The sequence below is a fragment of the Dryobates pubescens genome, chromosome 30 (genome assembly GCF_014839835.1).
Source record: "Dryobates pubescens isolate bDryPub1 chromosome 30, bDryPub1.pri, whole genome shotgun sequence".
Taxonomy (NCBI): domain Eukaryota; kingdom Metazoa; phylum Chordata; class Aves; order Piciformes; family Picidae; genus Dryobates; species Dryobates pubescens.
This window is the reverse complement of record NC_071641.1, coordinates 4,401,653-4,418,040: the sequence shown is the minus strand read 5'-3', so window position 1 is coordinate 4,418,040 and position 16,388 is coordinate 4,401,653. Positions and strand designations below refer to the sequence as shown.

The 16,388-nt window shown below is 41.2% G+C and overlaps 1 protein-coding gene across 1 annotated transcript in view; it reads right to left on the bottom strand.

Moving 5' to 3' along the window:
* Positions 1-16,388, bottom strand: part of DOCK1 (dedicator of cytokinesis 1) — a 347,686-nt gene that overhangs the window by 294,985 nt on the left and 36,313 nt on the right. The window contains exons 5-12 of the mRNA XM_054174763.1: positions 14,875-14,971; positions 11,807-11,955; positions 7,564-7,699; positions 6,465-6,622; positions 5,977-6,058; positions 5,424-5,559; positions 3,947-4,019; positions 1,360-1,502 (exon numbers count right to left, since the gene is read on the bottom strand). Of these exons, the coding sequence (XP_054030738.1) occupies positions 1,360-1,502; positions 3,947-4,019; positions 5,424-5,559; positions 5,977-6,058; positions 6,465-6,622; positions 7,564-7,699; positions 11,807-11,955; positions 14,875-14,971 (974 nt within the window). The remainder of the gene's footprint in view (positions 1-1,359; positions 1,503-3,946; positions 4,020-5,423; positions 5,560-5,976; positions 6,059-6,464; positions 6,623-7,563; positions 7,700-11,806; positions 11,956-14,874; positions 14,972-16,388) is intronic.

The window sequence follows — 16,388 nt, the reverse complement described above, 5'->3', positions numbered from 1 at the left end:
TTCCGAGTTTAAAAATTTCAATAGACCAAGTCTCTATTCAGGAGAAGAATGGGTTATCAAGATCATGTAATAGGCAGGAAGGAGGAAATGTTCAATTATCAGCTGGCCCTACTGAAGTCTGAGCTGTGAAAACACAAGCAATCCCACACTGGCCTTGGCATGAAGCTGGAGTGACCCTAGAAGAATCCCTCCTCCTAGCAGGATGAGGCTTCTCTTATCACTGGAGTCTTTTGCAAAGGGTCTCATGGAAGTACAGTTAACTCCATTAGCAGAACTTCCTCAAAGTTCTGTGCATTCTCTGAACTCCCACAAATTCTTCCTAGCAAAATGTTTATCTTCCCCAGGAAGAAAAAAATACTGACTGAACACAAAAAAAATTAACATTTCAACCAACCAAAAGAGAGATTCCAAAGACAGCACCACCAGCAACTACATCCCCTGAACTGATTCATCACCACCACCCCCGTAAGTTGTTTTTACTGCACTGAGCACAATGAAATCTATAGCATCAGCTTTATAGAGTTGACAATTTTCTCTCCAGCCAAAGAAGCCACTGAAGAGCTGCTGCTGGCCAACTAACATCAGCCACACTTGTTACAGGAACAAGATATAAAAGTGGACACACACAAAAAAATAACAAACAAAAAAAATCACACAGCATAAAACACCTAAGCCCAGAGAAGTCTTACACTTGGTAAAGCAGCAATCAAGTTCTAGCATGATAAATTCACAGCAGTCATTTACAGAAGAAAATCCTAAAATCTATGAAAAGAAGAGTCAAAAAATATTAATCTAGAAAATTAAATGTGGGTTATTCCTGTTGCACACACAATTAACTAACTACACATTCATCTGTGTGTATTTGACAGCTGGCTTTCTTTTCTACCAAAAATCTCTTCTAAAAGGTTATCTGCTGAACTGCTGCCAGGGATGGCTCCAACAAGTGGTAATTCATTAAAGAGTAACCACAGTGACTGGCTAAGCAAGGATTCTTAATCCTTTTCTGTTCGCTTGGGCACCTTTTTTAGGGAAAGAATCCGGAATTAGTCAAAAGCTGAAATGTTTCCTCCTTTCTGATATACACTGGTCAGAGCTGAAAACACAGCAAGGAACAATGCAGAGAAATGCATCTAGAGTTAACACAGGGATGGAAGAAAAGGTGTGAAGCAGGAGGGAATACCAGAATGAGTCATGAAAGATGGGGAAGAAGGGGAACAAACTGTGCAAACATTTTCTTTCACCAAAGATCAGTGATCACCTCATATGCACCCTAGATACTGCAATTAAAATCATCAGGTGTTGCAAATCAAGCAATGAGCAGTGTCAAGTACACCAGTGGACAGAAAGAACAGTACCTACCCTGACCCTTGTGGTTAACTTCTTTAGCAGCAATCACTTTGTTTATAACAGTCTGAAGGAAATCATTCTCCCCTGCCACCCTGGGTGAAAAACGGGATGATATGTTCAGCTGCTTGTGTCGAATGGCGTCATCCAACGCTAGCCTGGAGGATGCACATGACGACCAACACCAGGAAACAAAGGGTCACAGAAAACCAGAAGTCACAGTAACAAGGGAAACACAAAAGATCATATCATAGTTGTGACAAAGAGTATTTATTAGTCAACGCAAGACAAAGGACAGGAAAGGTAACAAGAAAGACAGAGGAAGATCATTAATCAGAAGAACGCTGATCTACCACAGAGAAGTCCAGCACATTTGAGTTGTTACTTCTCCCTTCAGGGACATGCACAGACCCCAGCAACATTGTGAGGACAGGAAGGATAGCTCCCACCTCAGCAACCCCTGTTAAGCAGTGAAAGTCTATACCGGCAGTTTTTTCTTTAATATGTTTACACAGCGGATGGCCCTGCAACACCTCCAGGGTCCATCCTGTGACTCTACAGGTCAAGCAGCAGTGCATTCCATCTGAAGGAAAAGCTCCAGTGAATCTCACACAAATGGCACAGGAGGAGAAAAGCAGATAATCCAAACATTCTGTTAAACTTGATGAATGAAAAGATGAAAACTAAGTGAACAGCAGCATTAAGTGTCACTTAGGTAACCCTGCCAAGTGCTTTTGACAGCCATTGTGTTGGTGGCTAGTGAAAGGATACAAAGATATGAAAAGAGGACCGAGTGTGGGCACAACAGAAGCAAAGCATGGAACAAGAAGGAAAAAAAAATGTGACTCGTATATATAGCCCAAGTGTACGATGGAAATGACACCGGAATTCATCACATGTTCTCACATCATTCATATTCTTTGGAATATATTTGTTCAGAAGGATATTTTAATTTGCTATGGTTAGGAAAAAAAAATTAAAATCACATTACACATCTTTTCAAAAAGCTGATTTATGAATACAGAGAAAAAACAAATCAGTGTTAATCGAGTAGAAAACTAGATGTTCCATTAGCATCCGTTTCGATACACAAAGATCCATTCTCACTAGGTACTTCCACACCCACTGAAAAAGCTTGCTATTGTTTACCACACAAACATATCATGAATGCACTCATCCCCACAAGCCCCTCTTTTCCTTGAAAAATGGAATTGTGCTGCTGATGTTCACATAAACACCGTCTACCCCACAAGCAGGCATACACCCACTCAGCTCTCTGCAGCACCTGCAGAGCCTGCACTCCTTAGTAACCCTCCATCTTCAAACCACAAGGGCTTCTTGAATTAAGCCTGTTTTCATTTGAGCTCACAATATTTCAAGTAGCTGTGGTGTTGGGTTTGTGGTGTTGTTTTTTTTTTTTTTCTATTTTAATATTATTAAAGCCTTCTGAGTATCCATTAGTATCAAGGAATTTCGCTAACATACCTCTGTGTTGCCTTCTTGAACAGATGGTAATCTAACATTTCACACAACAGGAAAACAAAGCGTTCGTATTTTATGCACATTTGGCTTTTCCCTTCTAGATTTCCTCACTTCAGAATGAAAAAAAAACCCAAACAAAAAACCAAAAAACAACAACTCCCTAAGAACAGACCAGTATTTGCCACATTCTTTTGTTAATCAGCTTTTATCCTCAAAGCACTTGCTCTGCACATATACATAAATTAACAAAAATGTAAGCTATTAAACCCGTTTTTTAATATCATTTTGTGGCTTGAAGTCAAAACTGATCTTTGGCATTATGTTAAATTAATGTGTGTCCATACTTTAAAGGACACCTACTCCATGCTTGCTAGTAGCCAATGTTGTTATTACAAAATCTTGTCAAATTCCTTATCAGCAACCTTAGAGACACTGCAGAAAATTCTGAAGTTTTAGATGACCACAAGTAAGACCAGGTCCACACAGCAGACTTTTCTCCTCGATTCTATACTAGCTCTAACAGGTATGTGCAGCAGACGTGCTTTCCCGTACCATCCAGCCCAAACAGCTCAGGTTTCTGCTAAGTCTCACATGATAAAGCTGAATTATGAAAAGGTACTGCGGGAGGTGTAGCAAACCATCCTTCAAATTCTCAACTTTTGTTTCTGCTCCAATTCCTGTGGCCCTCACTAAGAAATTCTGACTGCCCTCGAGAAAAAGACTAACTTCACAAAAGTCACCTGCGGTGGGTGTTGGCAACACTGCTGGTCTTTATCAAGCTCAGGCAGAGCTAAACCAGCCCTGTACTTATTTTAAGCATATTATCACCCTGACATCTCTAAAGAAAAGGAAAACAAGACTGCAAAACTTGGAATGCATGCTTTAAACTCAAGGCTTACAAAAGTAAGTTTCTGGGCCTGTCACTATTGCAACTAACAGGAAATCATGGAGAAGAAATATAAGTACTAAGATAAAATACTAGGCTGAAGTAAATTTACTTCACAGTATCTACAGAATCTTTTAAGCAAGAGTTTAAGATGTTTTGGTTTCTTTTTCAAACAAAAGTTAAGATCTTAACTTCTTTCACTTCTGTGTACTCTTTAAGCTGTTCCCTACTTACGGCTGAAATGGTATGAAGTGCTGCTTGTCCTCATCATCCACTTTTCCATTAATTATGTCAGTAACATCCATTACTGAAAACAAAAAACAAAATGCCTTGAGTTAAGCAACCAACATGGGAAGAACAGTGCTGCAGGAATGCCCTGGGGGACTGGAAGTAACGGTGACTCAGAATAGAGATGGTATTAATCAAACCCACAACTCCAGAACTTCTCTAGGGAATAAAAACCGCATGGCAAACAACCTTTGGCATCTCTAGCAAACACGAGTCCTGGAAGCTACAGTAAATTCTACAATACAACAACCAGTTTGTTTAAATTTGGAATGATTTTGAGTTTATACAACCCCCACACAGCCAACACTCTATGCAGGCTCCTACTCCGGGGCTCAGTTTTGTTTAACATCTTTATCAGTACTCCAGATGGAATAATTGAGTGCACACCCTTGGTAAGTTTGCAGAGAACACTGAACTGGGTGGGAGTGTTGATCTGCTTGAGGGTAGAAAGGCTCTGCAAAGGGATGTGGACAGGCTGGGTCAATGGGCGGTGGTTGATGGTATGAAGTTTAACAAAGCCAAGTGCTGGGTCCTGCACCTGGATCACAACAGCCCCATGAACTCCAGGCTTGGGGTAAAGTGGCTGGAAAGCTGCCTGGCAGAAAAGGACCTGGGGGGTGCCAGTTGACAGGTCCCTGAACCTGAGCCAGCAGTGGGTTCAGGTGGCTGAGAAGGCAACCAGCATCCTGGCCTGCATCAGGAATAGTGTGGCAAGCAGTAGAAGGGAATCGATTGTGCCCCTGAACTCAACACTGTTGAGGCCATGCTTCAAACACTGGGTTCAGGGTTGGGGCCCTCACTACAGGAGACACTGAGGTGATGAAGCACATCCCCAGCAGGGCAACAAAACTGGGTGAAAGGTCTGGATAACAGGTCTTGTGAGGATTGGCTGAGGGAACTGGGGGTGTTTAGTATGGAGGAGTTTGTGGGGACACTTCATTGCTCTCTCCCTGAAAGGAGGTTGGAGTGAGGTGGGGGTCAGTCTGTTGTCCCCAGTATCAGGTGAAAGAACAAGAGAAAATCTGAGCAACCTGATCTAGTGGAGAATGTGCCTGCTCACTGCAGAGGGGTTGGACTACATGATCTTTGGAGGTGCCTTCCAACCAAAACCATTCTATGATTCTATCAAATTACCTGAAATTGTGCTATGGGAGGTTTAGAGTGGATGCTAAGAAAAACTTCTCAACTGACAGAGTGGTCAAGCATTGGAACAGTCTGCCCAAGGAGGCAGTGAAGTCACCAAAACGGGAGGCATTCAAGAAATGTGTGAACATGGCACTTCAGGACACAGTTTAATGGCCATAGCAGTCGTCTTAGTTTAAAAGCTGGACTTGATCTTAAGGGTCTCCTCCAACCAAAACAGTTATGTGATTCAGTTCTAAGAACATCAAGAGATACAGGCAAACTCAGTGCACAAAGCTACCTGCCACTCCAAAAGGTCGCCGCAGCCCAGAGGTTAGTTTCCTTGTGTTGTTGTCCCTCAGCTCCATTCTGCCCACTCGCACAATCTGACAAACAAAACTGATTTTCTCTCTTTTCAGGTCTTTGCTGCCCAGATCCTAAAAACAGGAGTTTCTCAGATTATTTTATAATAATTGAATTTTAAGCACCAGAATACTTGCTGCTCAGAACTTGCCTTTGCCATGGAAGCCTCTAGCAAACTGTTCTCAGAGTAAGGAGGTTTTTGTGGCAGTACTTAAAAACATCTTACCCTGACTTCTGCATAAGTTCATTGCTTGGGAGGCAAAATAATTTGTACTTAGTTGAAACTTCCAGGAATAACTGTGGTTTGAGCCAGGTATGAAGAGTATTTAGTAGCCACTTCATGAGAAACATTTCGTATGAGCCTTCCCTAGGATCATTCCCTGCAGAGGTAACCTCACGCTTTTTACACACAAGTTACCACAATCCTTAGTATTCACAAGCTATGAAACAAGAGCTTTAAAATTTGCTAGTTGAACCAAGGGCACACTTACAGTGAATACTGCTCGAAGGTTATGCAATCTGTCTATATCTTTGGGGAGTCCACAGCTTGACCACCGCACCAAGTAGTTTTCACTGAAAGAACAACATTCGGAGCACTGTTTAAAAGGTTTCCTTCAACCTAAGCACATAAAATTACCTTCAGAATTTAACCAAGGCTATTTTAAACCAAATCTACTTAGCCCAAACGAATATTTCCATAATGGAGATCTGGAGTTTCCCCTTTGCATTTATCATTTATATAAGAAAGCAACTCCTCAGCAACTAAGGGTAAGAATTTTTATAAGGAAGTAGGAGATGTAGAAATCAAACTCCAATTAGTGCACACAGCCTTGCATGCATGCTCACATCTCATTTAAGCTCGCTTGGGGAACCACAGGCAGTGGTCACAGAAATTTGACTTTCAGAAGCCCTCTTGCCTTGCAAAACTACTTCTCTGCTGTGAGGACAAATTAAGGATTACACTCAGGGGCACACTAACCTGATAAATTTTGATTCCAGCGGATCATACAAAGACATCAGGACTTCCGCATCTTCTCCTATCTTACAGACTACATTCTTTAAATTTACAAATAAAGCAAAAGAAGGAGTGGCAGCAAACTTGGCTTGTCTGTTGATATCAATATTCTGTTTCTGAGACTGTAATTGAAGAACAGAAGAAACTTTAGCTAACTCAGCATAACAAATAGCAAAACCGCTATAGAGCTTTCCTAAGCCTTACAGACATCTCTCAAAATAAAGCTAAACAAACAGGAAAGAGCCTTGAGTATACCTGAGAAAACAAGGAAATTTGTTCTTTGCTTTGTTTGATGTCTGGCAGGTACAGAGAGCCAAGACATGAGATAAGCTAGTGCCATTTCTTACCCACCCCTCAGACTTCAGTGCCCATGAAATTTCCACAAAACTTTATCCAGGCAGAATGGAGGAATGGGACAAAAAGTAAGCTGGCTGATGCAGGAATAAATACTACTAGATGCAAAAAAAGAGTCTAACTCCTGTTGAAACTGGTGGTATTTTCACACCAGGCTTGGTAAGGGATGTGTATGGCTCATTACAAGGTAACAGGACACAGTAACTCAGAGTTGCACTGACACATTCATGAGCAACTCCTCAGGAACATCAGGAACATCACATTTCACAAACTCTCGCTGACATGGGCAGGACTGCTCTTCAGAATAAGGATTTGAATTGAAAAAGGAGCTGATTGTTCAGGTCTGAGAATGGCTGGAGATTTACTCCTTGTGTTTCAGCAAGTAACTTTCAGGATTGGAATAGAGAAATCAGACAAATAATGATCCTCTCATGACAACCCAAACAAACCAACCTGCTATATATAGATCTAATAGTAGCCTACAAATGTAGTCAACTAACTGCTGTGTCTTAACCATAAATTCTATTAGAGCCTTTTAAATGATGAAAAAGGCAATTAAACAACCTAAGACACACAAGTTCTTACAAAATGCTTAAGCCTGGTAACTCTTCATAAACACTTTCAGCATGGTAATTAATTTGATAACATGTCACTTAGCTTACAATCTTATGTTTCAAATGGAAAAGCTACAGTGCACAGTATATCTTACTTTTTCCTCCTGCAGCCTCTCTTCAACTTGCTTGGAAGCTATTTCGTGTGCTCTGAAAAGGCTAATTGTGCTGGTCTGCTCTGGGTCCAAAATATTGCCATCTTCATCTCTAACAACCAGATCTAAATCCAGAATTCTAAACACAAAAGAATATGCTTGTGAATTAACAGTGCTCAAATAAAGGCTCAAAACCCATTTTTTAACTTCAAAGTCATGCACATCTGACACAGGAAAAAAAAATTCCGACAGGAAAAAAAGTTTGATAAATAATTGAACATGTTACCAACCCCAGAGATAACCATCCTGGCTGGAAGTTGCTATTTCCCACAGCACAGAGAGAACTTATGCAAATGAAATAGCAAAACAGCTGGGGAAGTAATTTCTTAAAACATCTAGATTTGCAAGAGACTGCCTCCTCTGACAGTTTGAACAACCAGCCACTGCAGGCACACCACAGACAAACTGTTCAGCTCATTCCATCCCACCCCACACTCTCCTCCAAAGCAGGCACTGTCATGTTTTAGCAAAATCCTACAAGGCACAGGAAAGAGCAAGCTGTTTCCCTTTATTTAAAGCAGAAGCAAGATTTCTGTCAGCAGGGTGTTAACGTCCGTGATTACCTTCTGCAGAGAAGAAGGTTTCTGCCATAATCAAATCCAGCCTTAGGAAAAATCTTGTATATTTTTCTACCTTATTACAGTACTGGCAGCAGAACCAACAATAAAAGAATAATCAGGTTCATTCTCCTTTCTCTACCTATCTCTCCTAAGACTGATCTCTTCATCTCAATTCTAACACATACAGTCTCTATTTTCTTCTTCTTAGAATCATAGAACAGCTTAGGTTGGGAGGGACCTTAGATATCTGCTCCAGCCTCCACACCATGAGCAGGGACACCTTTCAACTGGCCTCAAATGCCTCCAGGAAGGGCACATCCACAGCCTCCCTGAGCAACCTACCCCAGAGTCCCACCACCCCCATACTGAAGAATGTCTTCCTAAGATCCAGTCTAAACCTACTCTCCCTCAGCTTAAAACCAATCCCCCTTGTCCTGCTGCTAGATACTCTTATGAAAAGTCCCTCTCCAGCCTTCCTGTAGGCTCCCTTCAGGTAGTGGATGGCAGCTAGAAGGTCCTCCCAGAGTCTTCTCTTCTCTAGGCTGAACAACCCTACTCTGTAGCCACCTCTCATAATGGAGCAGCAATAGCATTTGATCGACAATCTTCAATCAAACTCACATTATCTGATAAGCCACACAGAGGTTCATGCTTTATGTAAGAGTATGTCCCCTTTGGACATGACCCACAATCAGCTGATCAGAACAGGTGGTGCGGCGGATGAAGAATTTTCACATCTTAGAAGATCACTCCTTGACCCTCCCTGTTAATTCACAGGTGGATGAACATTACTCAAGTTGCAGAGTGAAGGCAGCAGCTCATTCATAATCACCTCCAAAGCTCTACTCTTAACTGGACCTGGTCATCACAGAACTCTCTCGAGGATCCATAGAACACCAAGCTCCCAGAGGAATTTTCCAGTGACATGATGATTATATCAATGAAATCAGGCAAAAGCTGCCAAAATCATCTTGCTCTTCCCTACTACTAGTGTTTTCTGGAGAGCAGCTACAGCGCTGACCACTTGTACCATAACTCTGAGCCCTGGATGAAGAGGAGTCCTACTGTAGAAAACATCTGCTTGGATCAGAAAAGGCAACTCAGAAATTCAAAGAAAAACTAATCACCAAGAGGACAAGAATGTTTGCACACACTGTCAGGTGCTTGATTTAACACTTGTTTGTTTGAATCTCTGCTTTAGCCTTCAACTTGAAAATGATGCTAAATGTCCCCGTTACAGATTTTTTTGCAGCTGAACAACAAAATGTGTTTTCACAACAAAAATACCTGACCCAGTTTCAGGAAAATATTAAAAGTGCCAATTCATAAGATCATTCTTACTTTCAGAGTTATTTTGACAACAGGCAGTGAACCTTTTGTCTTTATTTAGAGAAAAATCTTATTTACAAATCAGTGTTTCACAAAACAGGAGAAGGTAGAATATGATTAGATCAGAGAACATTTAAGGTGCATAATGAATTCATTCTCCCTGGATATTGAAATCATCATTTGTAACTTACTGTAGACAGAAGTGGATGTATGACTACATTGCAAACATATGGTATCCTTCAGCTGTGAGTATCTACTCAGAAGCTCAAATTCACTTTGCTCCTGCACTCCACAGAGAATGTTCTGATCACTTAATTAGTCCATCAGAACATTATGAATATAAAGCACAGCACAAGATGTTCCATTGTATTTGAACACTGAGCATCTGGAGGTTATTCAGAGTAACTTTAACCAACTCCTTAGCCAGATGGTAAAACACAGTAGCCAAACAAGTAATATCAACAACATCTGGTTAATTGTCTGCTGAGGTACAACAGTCCATATCTTAGATTACAAATGCTAATTACTGACTGAATGCAGTTACTAACCAACTTTTTCATTATTATTATTTTAAAATCCCAGCTTTTCCTGATAAAGTGCATGAGCAGAGTTCCTGCAAATTTGGCAGTTGTGTTTAATTCCTGAAGAACTATCAGAATTCAGCTATTTATTTACATCACAAGGGATTTAAGGACTGGTTGGCTGAAAACTTCTGCAGTCCCCAGCTGCACACTCCTACAATGCCATCCCTTTTCAAAACTCTGCTTCCAATAATTTCCTGACTGAAGAGTAAGATGCAGTTTCTCACTTCCAATCAAAATGGAAAGTCACAAATCTATAGAAAATTTGTAAGACAAAAACTGCATTTCACATTTTGCTATAATCCAGACCCCTTTTCAGGAAGTTAATGTGTCTGAATCTTGTGTATGCGATCTATGCAGAGGGATCTGGACAGGTTGGATCAATGGGCCAAGGCCAACTGTATGAGACTGAAAAAGGCCAAGTGCCAGGTCCTGTTCTTGGATCACAACCACCCCATGAATGCTCCAGGCTTGGGAAAGAGTGGCTGGAAACTGCCCAATAAAGAAAGACCTGGGGGTGCTGGTCGACAGCTGGCTGAACACAAGCCAGACTGTTCAGGTAGCCAAAAGGCCAACAGCATCCTGGCCTGGATCAGCAACAGCATGACCAGCAGCACAAGGGAAGTGATTGTTCCCCTGTACTCTGCACTGGTTGGGCTACACCTTGAATGCTGGGTTCACTTTTGGGTCCCTCACTGGAAGACAGACACTGAGGTGCTGGAGAGGGTCCAAAGAAGGGCAACAAAAGTAGTGAAAGTTCTGGAGAACAGGTCTGGTGAAGATCAGCTGAGGGAGCTGGGATTGTCTAGCTTGGAGAAATGAAGCCTGAGGGGAGACCTTCTCACGCTCCACAACTCTCTGAACAGAGGTTGGTGCAAGGTGGATATCAGTCTCTCCTCTCAAGTAATAAGTGACAGGACAAGAGGGAATGGCTTCAAGTTGCAGAACAGGGGACCTCAATTATTAGAAGAAACTTCTTCACTGAAAGGGAAGATGGTTCAATTGCTATTGCTGGAGGTGTTTAAAAGAGGCAGAGACATGCTACTGAGAGACATGGTTTCGCACCGGACTTGGTAGAGTTAAGCAACCATTGGAAGTGATCTTAAAGGTCCTTTCCAAACAAAATCATTCTATGATTCTGCCTTTTTAAAGGTGGTAAATATTTCCTTCAGAAATTCCATTATCTTCTGTGAAATAGATTTTTCCTTCTGTTAAACCCAGCTGCTAAACTTCTGGTACAAACTGGATACTAAGTAGAGGAACAATGAGCTAAACACCTCTTCTGAGCCAAATCCTGCAACGTTACATTACAGCTAAGTGACTTGAGGGTATACACAGCTGATGGTGGCAAAAAGGCAACAACTACTTACACTGCAGAAGCAAGAGAAGTTAAAACCATATTCTGAATGCAGGCAACATTTGCACTTTTCAACTGACCTTAAATATTACAGCTGCATACTGATATCAAATTTATAGTATCATCAAGCAAGAGTTACATATGGGTTGCACTTTACATATTATAATTTGTACTATTAAGATGCTATATCAACCTCATACTTTATCTTACTGTAACAGGACTGTTAACAAATGACTACTACATCTCCATAAATACAGGGATAAAAGAGCCCTGCAAGAAGTTGTTGACAGCTAACATGTATTACACAAGCTGACTTGGTTTTAAGCATAAACACTTTAAGAAAAAAGCTGTTCACAAACCTGTTACCATAATCAATTTTGGCAGTCACTTTCTTTTTCAGTTCTTTGAGCTCATCTTGGGGTAGGGTCCCAGATAGTATTTGAGATCTCCACTCGATAAGATCATAGATCATGTGCCGTACACTGCGAAACATTTCTCTGTTATCCTGCTGTTTGGAGGAAAAAAGATGGGTGGAAGTTAGTGCTGAAGCTTGCTGAGCACCTTTTAAACATGGATCATGAAGTGTCATCAGGAAATGAGAATTCAAATAGGCATGACTCTGCAAAAAGCTCTCAAGTAGGGACTAACTTTCTACAGCACAAAAAACCTGAATACAGAAAGACCTGCACTCTGTTTTAAGGTTTCTAAATAAGTCCACACACTTGTGTTTGCTACCATTAAACCCAGGTCACACTGTATTTAGAAGAGACATTCAAGAGAAAGGCAACTTTCTCTTGGTTCACAAAGTAGATGGATTCAATGACTCTCTATACTGAGTAGAGCAGGACTCAAAACAGTATGTTCACCCTGGAGAAGAGAAGGCTCTGAGAAGACCTTATAGCTACATTTCAGTATCTGAAGGGGGCCTACAGGAAGGCTTGGGAAGGACTGTTTAGAAGGGCTTGTAGTGACAGGACAAGGGACAATGGTTTGCAACTGGAAGAGGGTAGATTCAGGTTGGACATTAGGAAGTAGTTCTTCACAATGAGATTGGTAAAATCCTGGAACTGGTTGCCCAGGGTTGTGCTTGAGGCCCTGTCCCTGAAGGCATTCAAGATCAGACTCGATGTGTCCCTGGGCAGCCTGGTCTAGTTCGAGGTGTCCCTGCTGAGTACAGGGGAGTTTGACAAGATGACCTTTGAGGGTCCCTTCCAACCTAATGCAATCTGTGAATATTAAATAGTGCCAGCAGCTTATGAAAAATTGCCTTGACAACATTCAGCTAAGAGAGAACACAAAGATAAAATACCAGACTTAAAATGGAAGAAACCTTTTATCTAATGTGCTTTCCATACACATGCCCATGCGTACCTTCACTCAGAGACAAAAGATCATATTTTTAACTACAAAGCAGAACTTGCTATGTTGGTTTAAACCACTGAGAGTGCAAACAAACAGCAATTTCAGTGCAAACAGTACTAAGCAAAAGGAAGTTGCCAAACACTGGCATTTTTATTTTTTTTATGATAGACATCAAAGCAAAGACAACCAAGAGGCCTTGAATGCTTTGTTCTTAACTAGACAAAGTCTCTTAATGTCTCCATAACCCTCAAAATCTAAGCTATTACTTCAATACAAGGTTTATAATGAATCTTTATAAACTAATGAATTTATTCAGGCTATAGAATCATAGAACTGTTTTGGTTGGAAAAGATCTCAGGAGTCCAGCTGTCAAACTAACACCACCATGGCCATTAAACTACATCCCAAAGGACCATGTCTTCATGTTTCTTGAATACCTCCAGGGACAGTGACTCCACCACCTCCCTGGACAGCCTGTTCCAATGCCTGAACCACACTTTCAGGAAAGAAGTTTTTCCTATTATGCAACCTAAATCTCTCTGGCACAATTTGAAGCCATTTTCTCTTTAGTACCAGGTGATGGAATGAGAGGAGAGACCAACCCCCACCTAGCATAGCTACCTTTCATTCAGACCACAGCTTGGCCTTATTTAACTGAGAACAGCTGGAATACTTAAAGAAAACTCTCCGCTACATCTAACAGACAACAAACAACTGCAGCATGTTTTGACTCAAAGGCTGAGAGGAAAAAACAAACAAACAAAACCCACACAACCAACAACCAAACACCAAAGCCAGTACAAAACATCTAACTGTGAAACTTAAACACTTCAGTCTGTTCAGATTATCAAGAAGCTGACTTGATTACAGTGTGAGAACTTTCACAGAGAGAAAATACCCATTATTAAAAGCTCTTTAATGCAGCAGAGAAAGACACAACAGGCACATATGGCTAGAAGCTAAACACAGACAAATCCAAATGGGAAAGAGGTTCATGATTTTCAGTGCTGCAGGCAGTCAAACTAGTGAGATGGAGAGCACACCACATCCTCTGCTATCTGCAAATCACAGCTGAACACCTCCTCAATATTCAAATACTAATCACAAACTGAAAAATACATCAATATGGTCATTTAGTGACTTTTGATAGGCAAGATGTGGACAATATGGAGTATCTCTCATCTGTTGACTCACCAGCTTGAAACCAGCTACCTCCAGCAAACTACACCTCCCTTGAAAAGATGATCCCAGTGCACCAAAGCTCTTTTTTCAGCAGTTAACCACCTGCAATTAATCTAACAGATATCCTTGAGATACAAATTATAAACAAACTCATTAAGTGCTCTACCTACCTGGAGTAAAGCTGTAACAGGGACTGCTAAAAGCCTTTCTGATACCAAACAGAGGCCACTGGTAGCATGACACTTGGCCTGCTCCCAAATTCAAAGGTACTAGCAAAGCACTGCAGTATTGATGAGGTGTTGATGTGTCTTCATGGAAGCAAATGCATGACCATAAGAATTTTATTATTACCTAGAAGTTACTGCTACAGAAAGCACATGCTGGTCTTGGTAAGCAAACTTTTAGCATCTTTGGCTGTTGTTCCTTTGTTAGATGTGCACCATAATCAAATCTTGTGCAGTTCCACAAGTGGCCTTTCTCTGCCATAAAGCAAGATCACGTTTTATTCTCAGGATAATCCCCAAAAAGAGACAATCGGGTCCAAAGCATAATCCTCACTGTCTTCAGCAGCAGAATTAAGGGCAAAGCTATTCTTGGTGCCATCTCTACATTCTACTCCTTTTAGTCTGTTTCTGCCTGTCCATTCCTTCCCTGCTTCTCAACACATTACATCCCTAGCATCACACTGAAGCGCTTTGAATCTATGAAACTTCTGACACTAGTGCCTGAATACAGGAGATCCTAAATAGCTTTTCAGCATTAAGAAGCCTTTAGAAAGAGCAGTAGAAGTGGAATTTCATTAATAGCTCCTTCATGCTTCTCACTGTACCCGTCCCAGCATCACTCTTCACTACTGCAGATGTTTTCCCAAGTAGATACTTACAACATAGAGCTGTCGCCATATGATAGACCATTCCCGCAGTGTTGTGGTAACCTCCTGGATCAAAGGGAGCTCATTGGGTATAACTGTTTCATGTTGTCTTGAGAGGAAGAGGGAAAAAGGAAAAAAAAAGTTTTAAGTAGTTGTTTTGGGTAAGATGGCAGAATCATTTCTAAGAAGAAACTGAGCAAGGACAATTCAATAATGACAGAACCAAAAACACTTTATTTAGACCTTTAAGGTCCCTTCCAACCCAAGTCATTCTACGATTCCTTGACTATGTAAGTTAAAAAACAGAATGTATTACTAGATACAAGAGAAATGTTGCACACCATTACAGCCACAGGACACAAAACGTACTTCAATGGGCTGAGAGTATACTAATGAGCTCATGCCCCACCTCTTGTCCTCTTATTAAGTATATGGTGACCTGGGGTGCACTAAGAAAAGTGTTACCAGAAGGTCAAGGGAGGTTCTCCTCCCCTGCTATCTATTCTGCTCTACTGAGGCAACACCTGGAGTACTGGGTCCAGTTCTGGGCTCCACACTTCAAGAGACACAAGGAAATACTGGAGAATCCAGTGGAGACTACGAAGATGCTGAGGGGCCTGGAGCATCTCTGTGAGGAGCAAAGGCTGTGAGACATGAGAAAGTTTGGGCTGGAGAAGAGGAGCCTGAGAGGGGATCTTCTCAATGCTCAGAAAGAGCCAAAGGGTAGGTGGCAAAAGGATGATGCCAGACTCACTTCAGTGGTGCTCAGTGACAGAACAAGGAGCACCAGGCACTAACCGTAACCCAGGATGTTTGATCTGCACATGAGGAAAATCCTCTGCTGTGAGGATGCCAGAGCACTGGAGCAGGCTGCACAGAGAGGTTGTGGAGTCTCCCTCTCTGGAGAGATTCTAAATTCACCCAGACACTGTGATCCTGGGCAACCTGCTCTGGTTGAGCCTGCTTTAGCAGGAGGGGTTGGACAGATGATCCCCAGACATCCCTTCCAACCCCTACCATAGTTTGAATGTTATGCTCACAAGATAAGGTTATCGATACATACCTCATTACAAAATTTGTTATTGAGATACTAATTTTACAAGAAGCAACCAAAATTGACTTGGCTGTTACGAGTTAACAGTGGGACTCAATATTCTAAAAGATCTTTTCCAGCCCAAACAATACTACGATGAAAGCCATCTAGATATGCATGACCCACACTGCCATGACATTAATCCCTACTTGCTTTCCAGATTATTGGTCTTGCCAATAAAGAGAAAAATTCTGGTCTTGCCAATTAAAAATAAGCATGCAAGTCATTAAGTTTCCCAAGGACTTGGTTTAAAATGATAGCCATAAAAGTAAGAAACAACAGCTAGATCATTTAATATTTCAGGAGTACTTAAAGGTAGTTTTGTAATCAGCAAGAAAGATGTCATTATGCAGCAATCTCATGATTAGTAGGTCTATCATTTACATATTTAACAGTGTATAAAAATAAACCAGGCACAAAGGAATAAAGAATA